The sequence below is a fragment of the Zingiber officinale genome, chromosome 11A (genome assembly GCF_018446385.1).
Source record: "Zingiber officinale cultivar Zhangliang chromosome 11A, Zo_v1.1, whole genome shotgun sequence".
NCBI lineage: Eukaryota > Viridiplantae > Streptophyta > Magnoliopsida > Zingiberales > Zingiberaceae > Zingiber > Zingiber officinale.
In genome coordinates this window covers 78,940,300-78,961,951 of record NC_056006.1, presented here as the reverse complement: position 1 = coordinate 78,961,951, position 21,652 = coordinate 78,940,300, and the positions used below count along the sequence as shown (strand labels likewise).

The following is a 21,652-nucleotide window of genomic DNA, read 5'->3' as shown; positions in this document are numbered from 1 at the left end:
CAAGAGAGCATCTACCTAAAGCATAATAAATCATATAGCATGAGATATGTGGATGCAAGATGTTCTTTGAAAACATGTATCATGTAGCATGAAATATATGCAAGATTTTTGAAAACATATATCATATAAGTACTTAAACAACATGAGGCGACTTTTGTACCACATGCATGTCGATCTAAGTAGATCCAAGATAGCTAATCTTGAACCTAGGAACTAGGCCCGTTCATCGACCTAGGGGCACAGAGCCCATCCTTTTACTAGGCGCAATAGACCATCGACCTAGGGACAACTTAGGAGCCCATCCCCGTACAAGCCATACAAAAGTAAAATAGCATACATGTCATAGCATAGCATATCATGTTTCATCATAACATATCATGAAGAACTCTTGATCCCAACTTAGGAAGCATCTCTTAGGCTTTTCATCTTATAGGCCTTGCATAAACATAACATGATGTCATAAGGTGCACATAGCATCATATGTCATAACATATGATGCACATAACATATAGCATATCATAGGAATCATAACATGATGGCATGAAGTATATATAATACATATCAATCATAATCATGTATAGTTGGAAATTTTGAACTCTAAGTCTCAATCATGATAAAACATGGTCATGGGTTTTCAAGCAACATAAAACATGGAACTCAATATCCTAACATCTCATAATTCTTAGTATAACATGTGAGGACTTTAGGAAATCCTAGGTAGCTTCTTAACCTAATCTTTTCTTCTTAGTATGAAAACTTTAACCTAACATCATGTAGTGGGTTACAACCCATAAGGAATCATAAACAAGCATAATTTAGGTATTAAACATTCTCTAAGCCTATTTAACTTTTCATGGCCGAAACCCTAAGGAGCCATATTTCAAGATCTAAGCAACATAAAGTATGAAAATCTTAACCTAACATCATGTAGTGGGTTACAAACCATAAGGAATCATAAGCAAGCATAATTTAGGTATTAAACATTCTCTAAGCCCATTTAATTTTTCATGGCCGAAACCCTAAGGAGCCATATTTCAAGATCTAAGCAACATAAAGTATGAAAATCTTAACCTAACATCATGTAGTGGGTTACAAACCATAAAGAATCATAAGCAAGCATAGTTTAGATTTTTAACTTTCTCCAAGCCTAATTATCTTTCCATGGCCAAAACCCTAAGGAACAACCTTTCAAGATCTAAGCAACATGAAGCATGAAAAACCTTAACCTAACATCATGTAAACCATAAGGAATCATAAACAATTATAACTTAGATTTTAAACTTCCTCTAAGCCCTTTTATCTTGTCAAACCTAAGAGCAAAATTTCATGATCTAAGCAACATGAAACCTTAACCTAACATCATGTAGTGGGTTACAAATCATAACAAATATAACTTAGATTTTTAACTTCCTAATCTTGTCATGGCCGAACAAACCATAGGGAGCATGAAAACAACTACTTAGGTGAAGTTAGGGGATACCCATGTAGGTCCAGTTTGTTTCTTGACAAGTGAAATCCTTGACTTACAAAACTTCACCACGTGCTCTTTCCCTTGTCCATTGATCACCTTTTGCTTGCTTTTCTGCTGATCATCTGTATGACCTTCTTTAAGGCATGCAAATGTTTTCCACACAATTTCATTTACCATCTTATTTTTCTTGCTATTATTTATCCTTGTACTAAATCCGGATTCACGTGCATATTGATTATAGAATGAAAATACCTCATCTATTGATGTGAATTCTATCCCATATTGTGGCTTTCAATCATCTGCAACTTGAGGAATGTATAGCTGATCTTCACCACAATTTTCATCCATTGATAGGAAATTTCAAATTCAGATGAAATGAAACTCTGCATTTCATCATCATATAGTAAGAAAAACATTCTAAATCAAATATACATAAACAAAGAATGTTGCCAATATCGAACATCATTTCTCATGTGGTACGAGTAAGAATAATCCATCCTTTAAAGTCGCATGGAAATAGAAACAAAGTTGTCCATAACCACAATGATTTTTATAGAAAACTTTAATTAAAGTGGCAATGGACATATTCTAAAATGGATAAGATCCAATAGTATCAACACGGTTAATTTTCAGCCTCAGAGCATTTTTCAAATTGTTGAAATCAGATAGCCAAATAAATCACCTAAGGACACATATGATCTATCATTTGCATATATAAGTGTAACAGAATTTGAAGCACCATAAATCCTAAGAACTAAAAGGATTTTGAAAGGAATGGCTTAATAAACATCACGAATCCATGAGTAGTATCACCAGATACCATAAGTAATATATTACCCAAATTGTATCAGGAGCATAGTTAAATTATACATCTAATGAATGAAAACAAACACTTAACACATGTATTATAAGAATATCTAGGTGTACAGTAAATCTCGCAAATTTTTTTGCAAGCTAATTATAATGATTTTATAGAAAATTTTAAAGTGGATAAACATTCTACAACAAAGATCAACAATGATTTTAGTGTCGAGAAACATCATAAATCTATTGTTGAAAACAAAGTGTGATTTTTATGGTGGTAAAAGGTGAATACGGCCGCGCGCCTGTACGAGTCGGGATCAACACGAAGGTAAATCATGAGCGACTACTAGCTGGGGCCGAACAACACATAATTAATGGAGGCATTTGACTTCAGATTGAACTGGTGGCAACACCCATGTAGCCACTTACACTAGCGATTTCTATGAGAGGTAGTAAGTGGTGCGACGCATTGCAACCATAAACCCTAAATTAGAGTGGAAAATCTAACATGAAGTGGACAAGCGAAGTGCAAATAACAAGAACATGAGTCTCATAGTGAGGGGTTGTGGTTAGAGCCTGACGAGTAATATGCCGCTGGTGAGGATTCGAGAGAAGGATTAGGCAGTAGAGAGTTAGATAGGAATGGTGATGGCGAAACTTTTTTCCTGTTTCGCTACGAGGTTTGACGAGACCCAGAGCACCGAGGGAGGGCTACGAGCACTCCAATGATGAGGGTGAAGCTTCCTGTTCCCCTCGTTTAGCTGCCTGCTTTGCCTTAGCCTCGTCACCGAGCAACAGCGAGGAGAGGACAGGAGTTGCATGAATTGTTTCTGCCTAGCTTTGTTGCGAGCTTTGATGAGCGACATCCGGGCGACACTACGAAGAGAAGGAAGGCGTAATACGACCATGTAGACATCTGCATGTCGAATTTGCACGTTTTTAAGTCTTACATATCGTTATATATATATATATATATACCTTTTCCTTAAATATTGGAGATTTTAAATGCAATTTTTTTAAAACACATTTTGACCTTTTTTTCAACATTAGTTTTATGTCTGAAATTTCAGATCCTTCATCTATTGTGTTCAAGACTAATATAGCTGTTTCCTTTGTTCCTCACATCTTCATTTTTGAGGACCCGATTATTTCAATGGGACTTGCAAGCTGAGCTAGTAATTTTTTTTTAAAAAAATTAAACTATATTATCGCATTGAGAAATAAAAAAATGGTAATTTTGTTTTTTGTATATTAAAAAAAAGAAGAAAGAACGACTAAAAAAAATTGCTCTGTGTTAGCACATTTGCTCTGTGTGTGTTTTTCTTTAAAAAAAAAACAATTTCAATTCAAATTAGAGCGGACAAAAATTTTTATTTGATTTCCAGTGGCCTAAAACGGATTGATGCAAATCTGTTATAATTCTTGGTTTTTCCTAGTTCCCAATTCAAAGGATTTAAATCGGATTGGGAATCAACAATAAAAAAAATCTGAAAGTTATTAGAACCAGTATTTCCCGTTGGCTTCTTAAATTAACTAGGATTTAAATGTTACCAAATTAACGTTAGAATTCTATTTAATTTTATTATAATAATTATTAAATTACATTTTATGTGCAATTAAATCAAATTATAAATATTATTAAATTATACATTGAAGGTTATTAAATTACGTATAAATGTCATTAATTCTTCAAAAAGAAACTTTTTTATGTTATTCTTAAACTTTTGAGGTGGTGTTCTTCTTTCATTCACTATGGATTATGTTGGATTCATAAATTTGAAAAGCAATTAAGGTTACGTTTGGTTGGATGTGATGTAATTATATTATTATGTTTGGTAATATAATTTATGTAATCTTTGATTACAATGATGATTACATTCTTTTGTTTGGTATCCAATATTTTCTATAAGGAATGTAATTCATATTATTATAAAAATATCCTGCGATTTCTACCGACGACCGTCACATATATGTCGGAGCTTGCGTCCGGTGACCGATGACGGTCGACTGATGACTGGCGACCGCCGGTAGCGACGACCGGTAACGGCGGCCGACGACCGGCAGCGACGGTCGACGATTGACGACGGCGATTGACGACCGACGACGACGGTCGACAACCGGTGGCGGCGACGATCGACAACCGACGGCGGCGGTCGGTGACAGCGGTGGCGACGACGACCGATGGGCGGACAGCGGTCGACGGACGATATTCGACATTCAAAGTTTGATTAAACAGTGAACTCGTAATGTAATCGGATTACATTGTATTTACTTTATAATCCAAATTATAAAATTTCACTACCTTTTATAATCGATATTACATTACAGGTTTAAAATTAAAATAAATAAAATAATCAACCTTATAACATAATCTTGATTATATTATAAGATAGATTACACCCTATTAAAAGTAGCTTAAATCTCTTCAACTATTCTATTTAAAAATCTTTAGATTAATGGAGAAATAATATCCCTGAAGCGTAATTACTGGCGAAACAAATTCTGTAACCAATTATATTTTTGCATTTCGTTTTTATAATATCCCAGAATCTCTCGCACGTGTGAGTCCCAAAGGCATTCGTTGCAGGCATGGTCCCAGTAATGTAACCGCCGACGACAATTAACAGGAAGCGGCGTCCACAATCACGTGTCTTCCCTTTTCCCCACGTGTCAACTCGAGAGCCAACCGTTACAAAGAGACATTCACACGAACGCGATGCGCCTGCCGTTACAAAGAAATCAACTTACTCATTTCTTTTATTATTATTGGAGTAAAACGGAAAATAATTAAATGCATGCCAAAAAAGTCTATAATTGGAAAAGCAAAGACATGCATGCATTTGTTCATCACAAAATTTCCTTTCCTACTTTTTGCGACAGGGTTTGAGGGGCTGCATATTTTAAAGAATTGCCTTCCTATTTTAAGTACCTTCTTTTTATAGCAGAAAAAAAAATAAAAATGTTTTAAAATAATTATCTGGTTTTATTTTTGTTTTAGTTGCTTGTTGTTTAAGATTTAATGATTACGGAAAAGAAATGAAATAATAAAATAAAATATTTGAAATCCGTTTTGATGTGCGCTATAAAATTATATAAAAAACAAACCGATCATTTAGGACGCTGAGCCCCCTTTCCTACCCCATTTGAGAAGTTTCAAACCGGTTCTCCTTCTCTTCTCCTCGCAAGTCAAAGCCCCTCGCTCTGCTCCTCCTCCCGCCGCTGCCCTGCCGATGGCCCCCGACCTTCCTTGCGACGGCGAAGGCGCCTGCATGGTGTGTCGTGCGACGCCGCCGGAGGCGGAGATCGTCGTATGCCGCACGTGCACGACGCCGTGGCACGGGCAGTGCCTCTCGGCTCCCCCAGCGACCCTGGCGGTCGTCGCGGAGTGGCAGTGCCCAGATTGCGAGCCGGCGGAGGACGGCGCAACTGGTGCTCCCTCGACTTCTGCCGTGGCGACTGCGGCGGGCGACAAGTCAGACCTGATCGCTGCAATCCGGGCGATCGAGGCGGATGCGTCCCTGACCGAACGGGAGAAAGCTAAACGGAGGCAGGTACTATTGAGCGGCGGAAAAGTTGTGGTTGAAGAGGATGGAGACGAAGAGGGCGGGAGTGGGAACAAAAAGGCGTCCGGCGGCAATGATTTTCTTGATTTGTTCGATGAAAAGTTCAGCTGTGCCTTCTGCATGCAGTTGCCGGACCGGCCTGTTACTGTAAGCCTTTCTTGGTGTCATTGAATGCTTTATTACTTTTTGTATATGTACTTCAATGTCTAACTGGGAATCCTGCTCGGAACTGGGATTTTATAGCTTCAACTTTAATTTTAATGTACACTTGTGTGGTATTAGGATGCCGATTTAGAAGTTCCTTCTTTGATTGCCAAAACTGTTTTAACATTTCAGTGAATTTTCTTTTTATTTTTGTTTTCTTTTTTGAGTGGATTAGGAAGGTCAACATCCTAACGAGTCGATTTCGTTACTGGAATATCGATTATGTGCACGCATATCATAATAATAGAGATTGTATAAAGGGCTCACCCACAGGAAAGGGGCTCAAGAAGTGTCAATGGAGTGTGAAGGACTCAACACCAAGGCATCTGGGGCCTTAGCAAGTTCGTTGGAGGGCTAGTGGAGTAGGAACTCAATGCCATATCTTATCCAGCTCCAGAAGGACAAATGCTTCACATAGAGGCAATAACATCTGACTCCAATGAAAGCTTCTGATGTCATAACACAAAGAACACACATACCAAATGGGGCTTCAAAGTCCACATTTACATTACCAAGGTGAACACCCATTCAGTCCGTACCCAAGCTGTCCAAAGACTTCTATGTAGTGTCCATTATAGGAGAGTTGAGGCCGTGTTGCAATTGTGTTGATGGGGGCAAAGGGTGGTAGGAAGAACCATCTACTGGAGTACTTTGTCACCACATCCTTCTTTTGGCCTTGACAATCTGATTCCCTTTTTGAATTATTTTAGTGCAATTTTTACTCGTTGCTCTTTCGACTATTTATTCTAGTGAATTCTAAATACAAAGTTAAGAAAGGGATAAATTTATCGAGATAGAAGAGTTTCTGTATATATATATATATATTAGAATTGGAAATTCTTGAACGTGATGCTTCCAAATTTTCATTTCATTTTTCAACATGCCATTCAACTTATTCATAATTGATCCCTTCATTCTTTTCCATCTTGTTTAGAGTGTCATTCACTAATAAACTTAATTATGCTCAGAATTTTTCCTCTTATCTATCCAAATCCACATGTTCTTTACAATTTGAACTTGGTTAATAGCATGGATATAGATGGACATTTATTTTTGGTAGCCTTAAGGTTCTTCTTCCTCCTTTGGTGTTTCCACCTCTTTCGCCACTAGGGTTAGCACTTGGCACAACCACTAGCAATTGCATTGCACCACCAATACGACTTGTTGTGACCGGGGAACCAAAACTTAGATGATTAAACCTTGGGTTGATCATGAACTTTAAGAGATATTTTAAAATGGTGAAGCTGGTGCTCTTCAAATGGCTTGATATAATTTTCTTCATCAACTTTCCTTTTCAATAAAAGATAACTTGGGATTTTGAAATTTTATTTGAAAGGTTACAAAGTGGAGAGGATACATTAGAATTTTAAAATCTACTCTTGAGAAGTGAAGACAATATCAAGAGAGATTGAGTAATGTCACCAAGAGATGAGGAGAAGATGTGAAATTCTGATATTATTATTATTATTATTATTAGAGGGTAGGATATTGGAAGAGACAAAGATGAATCAATCTTTTTGGAATTGCAATAGACATATAGACTGATAAACCGAAAAAAGTGCAATAATGGTTCCAACATTTTTCTGGTCACGTATTCCAAGCGAGAGAGATTTTAGGAGAAACATTGATACCGATGGGAAAGATGTTAGAAGAGACACAAAATACCTAATCTATATTAAGTCATGCACATAGGATGTATGAAAGATGATGAGATAGAATCAAATGGTATATACTTGAAACAAGGGGGAGAGAAAAACTTGAGATGCAAATTATGAAATATAAATACTAGATTTTTTTTTTTAAAATTTTATCCTATAACCCTTTTGAATCTTCGCCCATGTATATTACTATACTTTCTCTTATTTTGATAACTTGTGGCTGCCATAAGTCTCAAAGATTTGCCATAGGCATGGACATAGGTAATAACTAGTTAAGAAATATTAAGAGATGCACTTGGATTTGTTGGAAGGGTGAAACTCTTGGCATGTGGAAGTGCAAGTTTGTTGTATAAACATATATATGCCAAGTTAAAGGTCTCTCACTTTGTTGTTTTGAAGACTCCAATATTCTCTTTTCATGCTTTTAATTTGAATAATAAAATGGAATGTTTTTTCTTTTGCTAGTTGCTAGGAGAGGCTAACATACATATTTACAGTCCTTGTTGCTTTCAACATGTTTTGTTCTTTTTTTTCCTTTGTTTTTTTTTTTTGTTTGTGGATTAGAGGTGCATGGTTAACAAAACCAAACATCCACTCAAGTACCCACATGGTTAGTTCCAATACTAAATTGGACTATCAACTCAATTTATTACTCATTACTATCTATGGCTATGTATATAAACATTATTTCCACCTTCAACAATAGATAATGACAAAACCATTGTAGTTTCTTCTTTTGTAGCAATGAATAGATGGTTCACCTATAACATCTCCAATTTGTATTCCTATGGATGAACTAGTATATCATGGCAAATTGGCTTTAAGACATGAATCATCTCAAAAGAATTTTTTTCCCTTATTACTTTGTGACAAACTATGCAGTTAATGAGCTTACAGAAAGTTGAAAGCCAATGATTTGATTGAGTTCTAAAGCTCTTACCAAATGTAGAAATGGTGTGCAACAATGCGATCTTTTTTTGTCAGAATGGGTGGTTGGTCATTATCAATACAAGATGGCTTCAGAGGTTTCAAATTCTGAGAGGCACAATGCATATTACGATGTTGTGCATGTGCAATAGATGGTGATCTTAACCTTGATGAGCACTTCTTCTTCATTGGAGATTCACAAGTTCAGAGGTATAAATGAATGGTCAAAGATGGCACGGTGGTGAAGGGAACTGAAGAAAGAGGTTGTTTAGAAAAGTGATGGCAAAGAAGATTGGCATGTGCCTTTCTTGTAGGAGGAATAATGAGATTTACTCTCAAAGAAGATGAGGAATGGAAAGTATATTAGATCATTCTTAAAATCTTCCTTGAAATGTCAGTATTTATAAATATAAGCCAGTTTTGGCTTTTAATTAATCCCATGGAATTAGGTTGTTGGTTCATTCTTCATAGTTAATTTAATCAATGAGTTACGGAGGTAGTATGTCTTTCTATCGATTAGATGTTTCATGCACCATCCTGTTTATTGTTCTTAATAGTAATACTAATCTGTTGCTTGAATTACTTGGCTATTTAAGGGAGTAATAGCCTATGTTACCACTTTTAGAGCATCTCATCTTCGAAGTCATTTTTTGTGCCTTTGAAACTTAATGAGGCAAGTATTTTATCATTATTTGTAGTATTTGAGAATTCATAAACTTCATTGGCAATCTAAGATCCTAAAAGTCTATCAATATAATAACAACATCAACAACCGGAGTCACCCCCAACTACTTGAGATTAACTAATTGGTACCAATATGCTTGCTCTTAATAAGTTAATATAATTCCCATGGTAGCCTATGATGCCACTTCTAGTATCAATCATCTGGTAGGAAATTATAAGGAACATAAAATGGAACTTTAAATGACATATGCTTATTGGTTGGCAATAACATGATTAATCAAACTAAGCTATTGATAGTATTATTTTAAGGCAGTGCATGCAACCACGTATGCAATTGCATATGTTGAAGATATGTATAATTCATTGGTTCACTGAATCATGGAACATGAAATCAGATAGAAGATTCAACATATGACACCATAGACATTGGTGGATTGTATGTTATTTTTATCTTTGCTTGAATCTCTAAGTTCAACCTAACTTATTGACTTTGAAGTAAATGATTTGTCAAAGCAATTAACTTCAAGCTTAATTTCTTTTATAAATCAATAGGAACAATTCTTGAAATGACGAGGGTCCATGATTTAACACTTCTTCATATTTCTTCTCTTGTGGAGCAAGCAAGGAGTGTTAGGAGTTTGATGAGAATGTCATTTGTCAAATGATTTGTTTATCATCAAGTATTATGAGGTCGATCATTACTTGAATTATGTATATGAAAATAAATTGATCTTTTTTTTAAAAAAAATAATTGGATCACCAATGTCATATGAATTTGCATATGCACCACCATAAGCTATGCATGCTCTATATGGTGGCCAAATTGCATGTTGCTAGGTAGATAATCAGATCTTAATTTTCATTCAAATGACTTTAACTATTATTCACCAATATTCTTTTGATGTATATATCTTAATTTTTCCATTAATGTTTTTGAGATGATAAACTTTGAAAAGAGAGAATTTTCCTTTCTTGGTAGATGTGTATCGAAATTGTCTGATTTTGATCACTATGGTTTAATTTTGCATAAGCAATATGCCTATATGACCTTGATTTAGCGCAACGTGACCACCTTCTTGTCCATTACATATTGGGACCTCGTGAAATACATAATAATCTCTTCTGGCATATCCTTCCACTTTTAAATTTGTGCATATCCTTCCACTTTTAAATTTGTGCCCAAAACATGAAAGAATATGCACATCACACTAACTGTTTTGATTAGTATGTTAGACTATGGTGAATTTGAAAGTTTTCTCAATTGCCCATCGACACACTTCTCTAATGGAAATTGATTTTGCCATCTTTACAAGCCATATGCAACACCATCATATTATGCTATCTAAATGAATGCAATTTTTTTTTTTAGATTTTTATATATGATGGGGGATGGACTTTTAATGGTAAAGTTATTATAGTTGTGTCGTGAGAGGACGAACGAGTTCGTTTTTTTAGAATAGTCTCTTGCAAAGCGGGGTAGACCACGATAATAATTCTTTTTTCCCCATATTAGCAGGAGCTTCGTGCACGGGCCGCCTTTTTTTTACATATATGATGAAAGTCCTCAAGTTTCCATTTGTGATGAAGGGGGTTTTAAAACCCAAAATCTTGGCAACACATGCTTCCTTACTCGTTGAGCTAGCTAACACTCTTCCAAAAGAGCACTAGCTAACCTCATAATCAAGTTAGCATATAGTACAATTCGTCGTACGATGTGTACATTTCAAACATCATAGGCATAAACACCTCCTCATTTATCAACCCTGACTCACAGCCTTGCCTCATCAAAATGATCCAAACCTCTTTTATACCATAAGTTAACAAATCCTAGTAACTAACTTATCACGGTTCTAGTTGATTAGACAAGTTATGCTTGAATACTAATGATTATGAATTTAGTTCATTGCTCATTACTATTTGAATTAAAGAGAAGGTGACCAACAAGCAAAGTGTACTGGTTATCATTGTGATTTTTGAAACCAAGGTTTGCTAAAGAACTTGCTTGTTATCCTTCCCAATCGCTAGCAATGTTTCATCGGACCATCCTCTGCACTTACCAATTGAGATTAGCTTTGCATGACAATGTGAGAAATGGTGCATCCAATGTGGTCTTACATTTTCAACATGTTCCACTTCTCAATGTAGGTTCAAAGCTATATGTCTCATCCATATTAAGGACGTGGCACAAGATTTAATGCCATGGTTTCAATTTTATATTCCCATCTCGTGCTTTGTTTAGATTATCAACAAATTATAACGTGTTCTTTAATTGTGAATACATGGACTTCACCTATGCAGTATTTTCACTTTTTGACACAGTATTTGGCATGTAATATCACCTAATGGAATTTTAGTTTCTTCATTTGATATGCAAATAACAATTCTTTTTTCTCTTAGAACCATTTTATCATGGAAACAAGGTTCAAAAAATGTAGGTTTAGGAAAAGGTTCTGATGGTTTTGCACCTGTGTCAACTTATGATAACATCATTGCATGTCCCTATAAGTAAACCATGCAACCAAGCACTAATGGTGGAGAAAAGGGTGTGACAATTTTTGGTTCCGCACCTGTGTTGATTTATGCCCACACACATTTCATGTTGATAGAAGTAACTATGCAACCAAGCATTAATGGTGGAGAAAATGAAGTGTGTCATTATCGTTACCTCAAGACGCATTCAAAGGTGTTGCATCTCATGGTTGCGCTGTGTCTTGGTGAAGCATAACTGAGCTTAGATTTAAAGCCATGTGAATTGATAGATTTAGAAATAAGAGAATTCACAGTAGATGCCCACAATATTGCCATATTGTGGATTTCCTGAGATAATGTTATTTGAATTAGTGATGTTCTTATGACAATACAAATAAATTTAGACAAACAATCACTCATTTCCAGATTTGCTGTCATGGCCATTAGTTTTCTTGTTTAGTACAGTCTCGTATTACTTAATTGCTTTACTAAGAAAGCTGGTAAAGCCAATGCATGTAGTGGTCAGATATTTGTTACTATCCATCCAGATCATTTTGGCCCAATACTTGCTGAGAATGACCCTAAGAGAAATCGAGGTGTTTTGGTTGGAGAGACATGGGAAGACCGTATGGAGTGTAGGCAATGGGGAGCCCACTTCCCCCATGTAGCAGGCATTGCTGGGCAGTCAGATTATGGTGCTCAATCTGTTGCACTCTCAGGAGGATATGAAGATGACGAAGATCATGGAGAGTGGTTCCTTTACACTGGCAGGTATTTTTTCCTGGAGAAGTTGATAGTAGAACATTTGACTTTTTTTTGCTAGCAGGCATTTGACCAGAAGTTTGAGAAACTTAATGCAGCACTAAGAGTTAGTTGCCTGAAAGGTTATCCTGTCAGAGTTGTAAGGTAGGCAGTCTTTTTTACCGCTTAACTAGAAATTCATGTATGTTCAACTAGTATGCTCACAAGAATTTGGTTTCTGTATGCGCTATTACTTAAAAAAAAAAATCTTTGCCTGCTTGTTTGCAACTTTTCATTTCCTTATAAGGCTGATCATCATCTTCTAATTGTTGTCTCTCAAAGATATTCTCTTCATTGGCTAGTATTGAAATGGTATGTTTATGCTAAAAGTGTACAATAGCAAGAAACTAAAATCTTGAGGGAGACTCTGATTCTGCTTTCTGGTGATACTCTGTGATCTTCTTTTCTGCTGACACTAATTTAGCATAAACACTGTTTAGTCAACTAGCTTGGTTGTATCTGTAAGCATATTTGCGTATCAGTCTATGATCACTCTGAGCTAACCCTATTAAATTATGGCGGTGTGCATATTGTGCTTCCATATTCTGGTGTCTAATTCTGCATAGATACAGAAACAAGTGCAAAGATGGAATAGTGATCTTTCAAATATGTCAACATAGATACTTGACAATTGGTTAGAAAGAAACATTTGGTTATGGAAGTTGCTTATTGATCGATTAGATAATATAGCAATTGAAGTCTTGCTGACTTATCCACATCAGAATCAGTTATTATTCTTTTTTTTTTTAATCTAGTTTACTCTAACATGATTTGGATATGTTGTAATCTCAATTTGCCTGGAATTTATTCTTCTCGTGGCCTAACAAAAATGTTTTCACTGAAAGGTCTCACAAAGAGAAGCGCTCTTCATATGCTCCTGAAACTGGTGTTCGATATGATGGAATATACAGGATTGAGAAATGTTGGAGAAAAATTGGAGTGCAAGTACATGATTTACCCAACTTACCTAAATCTTGTAGCTTTTCTGCATTAAATGGTTATCTCAATATTTTAGCAGATACTTGAAGAAAGTATATCTTTTGGTTGCTACTGTTTGTTCATATTTTTCCAGGGATTTAAGGTCTGTAGATATCTCTTTGTTCGTTGTGACAATGAGCCTGCACCATGGACCAGGTTTTGTGTTATAGATAACTTCTTTATCCACTTTTCATATTTTTATTTCATTATAAGGTAATCTGAGTTATCTGAAAACAAGTTCAAATTAATTTTAAATTCAGTGAAGAGCATGGTGATCGTCCTCGCAGCTTGCCGGAAGTTGAAGAACTGAATGGTGCAACTGATATTACTGTTAGGAAGGAAAGTCCTGCATGGGACTTCGATGTATGATACATCTTCCTTAGTTCAATATTAATATGACTTCTTGAAATAGAAGTAATAGTGCCCTTGTTTCCTGCTGTAGCATTTGTTGTTTGTCTTATTTCATCTTCCTAATCATGTTCATGCTGCTTTTTGGGAAATAAGATTATCTTTTTTTTGCAATGCCAAGCACTGATTTTACTTGAAATGATTTCTCCTTTAGTAGACGTACATTCACTTTGGGAAGACCTTTCAGCAAAATAATGCTTATGTATTTGTTGCACTAATAGGACGAACATGGTTGGAGATGGATAAAACCACCACCCATGAGCAGAAAGCTATTGACTAATGGCAAACCAGATGCTGTAAGAAAAACAATAAGGCGTGCCCCGGGCTCGTCTATAAGGGAGAGATTACTGAAAGGTCTACCTCGATAACTAGCCCATGTTTTTTATTTGGCAAAGTTCATGCTCTTATGTTCTTTACACCCTATCTTGTCAAAGATGATATTGAAAGTTAATAGGATTCTCTATCATTTTTTGTGCTATTCCTTTTTGCCATATGCTTGGTTTACATGAATGACATTCCATCCCCAGTGAGTAATTCTGATGGAATGTATTTTCCTGTTTGGCTCAAAAAATAAACTCAGAATATCATTTTCAAATCTTCTTTTCACTAGTTAGCTTAATTTTTCCTCTCATCAACCCAAATAGCAACTGTTTGTACTTATCATGTTGGTTCTTCTACAAAATGTGAAAAGGAATCTTCCTAGTCACATGGATGGATATTTTAATATCGTGGATCTTCTTCCTATCTATTACTTATGTTATTCTATAACTATGAACTGAGAGCAAATAATGACCATCCAATACTAATTCTTTTTTTGTTTCAATTCTATTTCATTTCTCAAGAATAAGTATTATATTCCTTATCTATTAGTCTGCAAAGCAAACATGGTTAAATTTTTTGTTATTGCTCTAAGTATCTCACTATTTGTCTACAGAATTCAGTTGTCTTCTATGCCGGAAAGTGATGACTGAGCCGCTTACTACTCCCTGTGGTCATAACTTTTGCAAGTGTTGTTTGTTTGGACAATTCGCCGATAAATCTTTTGTGCGGCAAAGGATTTGTGCAGGTGGTCGGTCCCTCCGAGCTCAGAAGATTGTTAAAAAATGCCCTTCTTGCTCAGCAGATATATCTGACTTCCTGCAGATGCCCCAGGTAATTAGTATATAATCTGTCTCCCTCCACTGATAAAAAATCATGTAATGTGTTACATTGTTGCTGAGGATATGCTTCTTGCAGGTCAACAGGGAATTGATGGAGTTGATAGTGTCACTCCAACAAAAGATAGAAGAAGAACTTAGTAAAGGAAATTGCTAATGCCATCTCCATTTTCAACCGATTAATGTCTTTGTGATTCACCCTTTTTTTTTTGCTGGTTATTGGTATAGACGAAGTTTTTTGAGGAATATAATTTGAAGTTTTGTTTTGATTGAGTAGATTTTTGTGATAATTGATGCTTATAAAATTTATAAGGCCATGTAATGGATCTTGATAACCGTTTCAGCAGTGATCAACTGTTACACAAGTTGTTGAGAATCAACTCTATTTGAGATTGGTATATGTGCTTGGAGGTCTTTTTTCCTCATTTCGAGGAAGGTCAGAGTCAGCATATGTTCCCCATAATTTATAAAGCTTCAAGTCTCAAATACAACTTTCAGTTTCTACATTTTCATTTCAGGAATAATACATTTTTTCTTAGAAAAAATATTTAAACTTATTGTCACATATCAATGTGTCGGTCTCTACATATTTCTATCAATGTTAGAACATTTCACAGTCTAGCAAATGCAATGGGGTGTATTAAAAGTTGTGATAATTATTCTAATTTATTGTACTTAAATATTGTCCATTTAGATTTTGAATGATGAATTACAACAAGAAAATTATTCTATAATAAAAATCTTTAAAGACAGGTCTGATATGGTCCTTCCCCATGAATTCAAACTATGGCTTTTAATTGTCGAACCGTACTAGCACTGAGGCACTGTTAATTGTTTAGTATAGTGTTTAACTCCTGCTCACCATAATGATGGTGCAAAAGGCCAACTACTGAAACTGCCAGTGTGCCACCACTAATTGCTCTTCTTTCTGCTAAAATATCGCACATGGATCTCACTAGTATCATAGTACCTGCCAATCAAACAGCATTTACTCAACTTTTCTCAGTTTGTTTGAATCAATGATACAATCCACGGTTGTAAATTTCTTCATCAATCCTATAAATCTTTATGTGAATAAATACAAGCAGAAGAGTCCAATTAAACAGTCTTTTGGTATTTATGTCCATAAAAGCTGCATGAAGCTTTGTGATGCAACGTCCAAAGGGAAAGAGAAAGTTTTCAGCTTTTTGTGTATTATATTCTTGATTCTTAACTTTTTGGTATCAATAGAATAAATCCAAGCAGAAGAGGCCAGAGTCAATTGGAACTGAAGCCAACGTAAATCATGCATGGGGATGCAAAAGAATTTTAACCAAGTGTTCTTTTAGAATACATAATAGAAGTACGATTTTAAAAATTCTTGACCCTGTTCTATATTGTAAAATACTTTGTGTTGTTGATCTGCTTCTGACTGATAAATATTTAAAAGAGGATGAGAACACCTGATAGTGGTGGAGTTAATAAGATTGCATAGGAAACTAGCTTCTAATCAAATTCAACTTATCCAATGCCATTAAATCTGAGACACAAATCAAATCATCATTGAAACCTTCAAGCTGACTGACAGTGAACTGTAAAATTCTATTCCAGGATGAGAAGAGTTGGAACATTGCTAATTAGCAGGCACATGCAGCTTTCCACCCACCAGATGCAAGATACAAGTTCTAACTTCAAACTGCTGGAACGCTAATTAATTCACCAAATTTCATTACTACTTGTAAGATGTCCAAGGAACATAAAGTGACCACTGGGACAAATAGAATCTCAGAATTTTCTTTTCTTATTTATTTCTCACAACATCATGTTATCGAATCCTGCAGAATGCGAGAGCACTGCTTTGATTTCTTCCGGCAGGGCAGTCGAGCCCTCTTTGCATTGCTGAAAGGAGGCAAAAGAACAAGAATGTTAAGCAACATGCCCAGGATAATTAGATTGATTTCATCTTTAGGACAGTATGATCGGAGGAAAGCTTACCTCGGCCCGGAAAACATCCAATGCGAATCCATTGAAACAGCTGATGACGGCCTGCTGGATGTCGAGCCCCAGGCCATCAAGTGCCCTCATGGTGGAGAGTAACAGGCCAGGTCGGCGGGCGCAAAACATATGGATGTTAACGGTGTGGCCTTCTCTTAGCTTAACCTCGATCTGTCAAATCCACAGTTTTGAGCATAAGGAACACATGCCACAATATGAGATAACCTGTGAGTTTTATAACTACTAAACTGCATTCTATTATCATGCTGATTACAGACTGTGATTCACCTCAAGCCTAAGTTGCTTTTGATGATTGCAGAGGAAGAATCAGTTTTAACATATACCCTTATGGATAAGCTAAAGGAACTCTATATGGTTGCTCAGTTGCACAGAACTATCTTGGTAAATGATAATTCAGCCCATACGAAACACCAAGAAGGGACTCATAGTTTCAGCAACTGAATCTCTAGTCCACCTAATCATAATTCAACCAGTTTTCACCTGATAACTATTGTAAACTATGTTGATAATAACCTTCTTGAGTAAATAAAATCAGGATCTTTGAATGTTAACTACAATGAAAAAGAAAGAAAAGATCAGGAAGAAGACACAAACCCGTGCTGGCTGACTAGTTGGGCTTGGTAAAGAGCTTGGACAAAGTTCATCCTTCACATGGCATGGTAGAGTGGGCAACGTTGGAGTTAAAGGGTGAAAACTAGCCGCGCTAGTACCAGCTATTGAAGAATTCGAAGGCGTTGACTCTAGTTCATTGTGAAGGTCATTGATCCTTTGCAAAAGCTCCTTTAAGTATTCAATAGCATCGCCAAGAATGGAAGCTCTGTCCATCTACGAAGATAAGAGGAATTCACTAGATAAGAATAGACGGACAATTTCTTTAAGTAATTGGGAAGGATGACCAAAATTTGTTACTTCTCCAACATGTTCAGATTTGTCTGAAAGAATGAACCATTGAAGAGTGGATAAGAATGAACCTTCATGTTTATTTTCCAGATTGACAACAAATATCACAAAAGAGCATAATGCATAAAAGCCAGAATCACTCAAACAAGTGACAGAAAAAAGTACATACAGTATTTAATCATATCAAATATATTAACAGCATCATCAATGAAATAATTAATGAGAAGCCAAAAGTACTACTAAAGCAGGTACAGTGATCATGGGATACAATCTCTAGCAGAACAAAAAAGAAAAGTTGTTGAGCAATTCCATAGCTTTACGAACAAGGAAACCATAAAGTAGCTTTTAGATTATAAGAACTCGAATGATAATGAAAATGGATGAAGTATTTTTGAAAAATAATCAGATAATTAGCACTCAGGCTTCCTTTATGGATTCAACACTGATTTAATTCCTTGAAATGGTGACCACATGAGCTAAGGGACCACTGATCAGGACCATCCCCAAAGAGCATTTTGCCATATTCCAAACAAATTATTCAGCAGCTGGACAATTTGGCAAACCAAAAAGAAGAGTTCTTTGAGAATATCAGTCAATCATTTGAAAAAAGAGAGAGAAAAAAAGGACAATTTTATGAAATTTGGATACTGCAAATATGAAGAGGATGATGTGAATCTTCACCTTGCTGATTTTGGGAACCACAGATCTTAGCATGTAAAGCCGGTCATTGAGCTTCTTTCGCCTCCTCCTCTCCGCCATCAAGTTTTTGGCAGGGAGGCCCTTCCTTTTCCCTTTTTGGTCGCCGCCACCGGTCACTGTGCTGTTGGCAATCGAGTTGCTTCCTGCGCCACCTTCCTTTGTGTTCTCCTCGCCTCTGGCTTTCTCTGTAGCGCCTTCATCTGTGTCATAGTTCAACCCCGACGCGTCCATGCTTCCGTCGTCCATTTCGTATTCGTCATTGCCTTTCCTGTTCTTTTCAATCTCTAGTTCAAATGAGGACTTCCCCCAGTTGTCCTGCCCAATTCCTTCTGACCCCCAGAGCCCTAGGAAGCTGCCTTTTTCACCGGCCGTGGCTGAATTCTGCCGCAGTGCGGCGGCCGCACGCTTCTGGAACAGAGTCGGCTGCGCTCCTACCGGAGGGAATATCTCCAGCGGCCTCAATAATTTGGACCTGTTGAGAAATGGAGAAATCTCGAAGCTGTTGAAGCCCATGGGGCTAAAGCCGGCGCCGGAGATGGAACCGGCACAGTTCTCGGAAGGCGAAAGGATACGGACCCCGGAAAACTCGCCTCCGGAGCTCAGATCGGCACAAATGAGTTGGTCGCTCGCTCCCAACCCAGCGAAACCCTGGACTCCCTCCCCGTTGCCGCCGACTCCGACGCCTCTGTTCATCAAGACAGAGGACGCGGACACGTGTGAAGCCGGAAGAAACCCCGGAGCATCGCCCCCGAGATCGAGCCCGGCGTCGAAGGGACTCGAACAAACCGCGCCGAAGAGAGAGGCAAAGCTCGACTTTCCAGTGAAAAAAGGCTGATTTTGGTCGAGGTCATCGGCGGGCTGGAGCATTAAAGCCTCATGCGACTTAGGGTTCGTGGGAAAGGTCACATCTTTGAGCTCCGCATGCGGGTGGAAGCCGTCGAAGGGATGATGAGCGATGACCGACGCCGGCAGCAGGTTGTGGGCAGCGGCCGCGTTAGTACCCCCCAAGTACCAGTCGTCGTCGAGAATGGACTTGAAACTCGGGAGGCCGAGCTCGTCTTTGCCTTCGCCCATCGCTCCACCGCTACCACCGGAGACGGAGGCTGCGTTCATTCTCGTCCACGAGGCAGCGCCCTCCTCGTCGCCGCCCTCGTCAGCCCACACGACGCCATTCATCCTCGAAAGCATGTGCTCGCTCCTCCGTTCCAGCCAACAAAAAAAGAGAGAGAGTGAGAGAGAGAGCAGGTCGGGCTTTGCTGCAGCAGAGGTCGCTCTCCACTACCACTTGTAACAGAGGGGATGGTTTTGGAACGCTACGTTTCGTTTATGAAGTTTGACAGCGTCGTTTCCTGCTCTGTTCTTCCTTTCTCCTCTCTTACTTACCATTATTAGTTACTGCTCTTAAAGCTCCAAATCGAAGCGATCAAAGACTCCTCATTTTTAGTAAAATAATTAAAACCTGGAAACTTACAGCTTCTTTTGACCTGTTTCGACCATAAAGTCTACGCTAGTAGTGACTACTACAAAAGCAGCGATCATTTGTTTTTTTTTTATCAATTGTTTAAATCTTACCATCCTATTAATCATAAAGTAGATCTTACATTCAAACCATACGAATTCTAATTCACTAAGAAAATGAAGAAGAATCAAATGAAAAATGTGCTTAATTAGTTGATCAAGGTCTATGAAATTACTAATGGAGCTGTATGCGATGAATGGCACTGTTACAGGAAGAGCAAGTGCATGTTGGCAATGGTCCATGTGGTGGTAATGCATATACGAACAAATGAGGTCAATCTTCTTCATGTGAACGAAATAAAGCTGCTGAACTGATGGAGAGGTATAGCAACTGGCATGGCTAAGTCATTTTCATCAAAGCCTCTGCTCAAAAAAGATAAAATAGTAAGCCAGTTCGATATTTAAAAAATTAAGTTATCTAACTTATTGGACACAAAAACATATACCATGCAATTTTCAGAAAATCTGTTGTTATTATGAGATTCTGATAGCTCCAAATTTGAATCCCTGGAGCCACATGAGACCTACTGATAATAGCCCCTATAATTACCACATCACGCAATATATTTCCAAGGGAGAAAATGAAATAAAAAGGACAGGTCTCAGTTTTCACCTATTTATTTTCTCTATTAATCCAAAGATGGAATTCAGATCAGATTAAGTCAGTAGCAAACATACAAATACAAATACAAATGCAGGCCTGTTCTGAGGATCGATGCTGTTGTTTGTGAGTTCTACTTATATAGATTTTGCTTTCATATGATCATTCGAGTAAAGTAAAGTTCACCATGCTTTGGAGTTTTATGGCACCTTCTCCTCCCCCTGTTTCTGCCCTGTTAAATGGGAAAGAACGACGAGACACCGATTCGACAGCAGTGAGTGAGATGCGAGAGGTGTGGCTGTGCTTTAACGGCGAGGTCCCAAGCTAAACCTCCCTCATTAATGGCGTATCAGGCAAACACGTAGACAAAGTTGAAAAGTTGGCACACTGGCCGTGCCAAATCAACTGCAGGGTGGGAATAAATTGGGGAGAGAGAGAGGGGGGAGAGAAAAGGTTGGGGCAACCCAAGATTCTCGTGACTGCAACTTCACTATTATTTGGATGCATCGGTTTCCTTCGCCTTCATGCAAACTCACAGCTGCCTCATCATTCTTCCTCGCAATCTTCCTTTGTCGTTGTCCATCGCTTTGCCTTTCTGCAGAACAAATTAAGGTCGAAAGCTATTGGCTCTCAATTGGTATTGCTTCATGGTGTTAAATTGTGGCTTTGTTAGAAATATAAGCCGATCGATCGAGAATAGGATGAAGAGTGGTTAAGTTTCATCCCCACACGCATGGATGACTACAGCCCAAAACAGAGCCAGCTCGGGGTGCAGTTAATGATCATAAAAACATGCGGACAAAGCATGCATGCAT

At 37.4% G+C, this 21,652-nt stretch overlaps 1 protein-coding gene and 1 pseudogene across 1 annotated transcript; one reads left to right on the top strand and one right to left on the bottom strand.

Moving 5' to 3' along the window:
• Positions 1-5,409: 5,409 nt before the first annotated feature.
• LOC122031492 lies at positions 5,410-15,391 on the top strand (annotated as a pseudogene).
• Positions 15,392-16,644: 1,253 nt separating this feature from the next.
• Positions 16,645-20,083, bottom strand: LOC122032505 (transcription factor ICE1-like). Its single transcript, XM_042591800.1, has 4 exons — positions 18,701-20,083; positions 17,714-17,944; positions 17,099-17,269; positions 16,645-17,002 (listed from the first exon to the last, which is right to left on the bottom strand). The coding sequence occupies exons 1-4, from the start codon at positions 19,904-19,906 to the stop codon at positions 16,916-16,918; spliced, it is 1,695 nt and encodes a 564-aa protein (XP_042447734.1). The 5' UTR covers positions 19,907-20,083; the 3' UTR covers positions 16,645-16,915.
• Between the last annotated feature and the right edge of the window lie 1,569 nt (positions 20,084-21,652).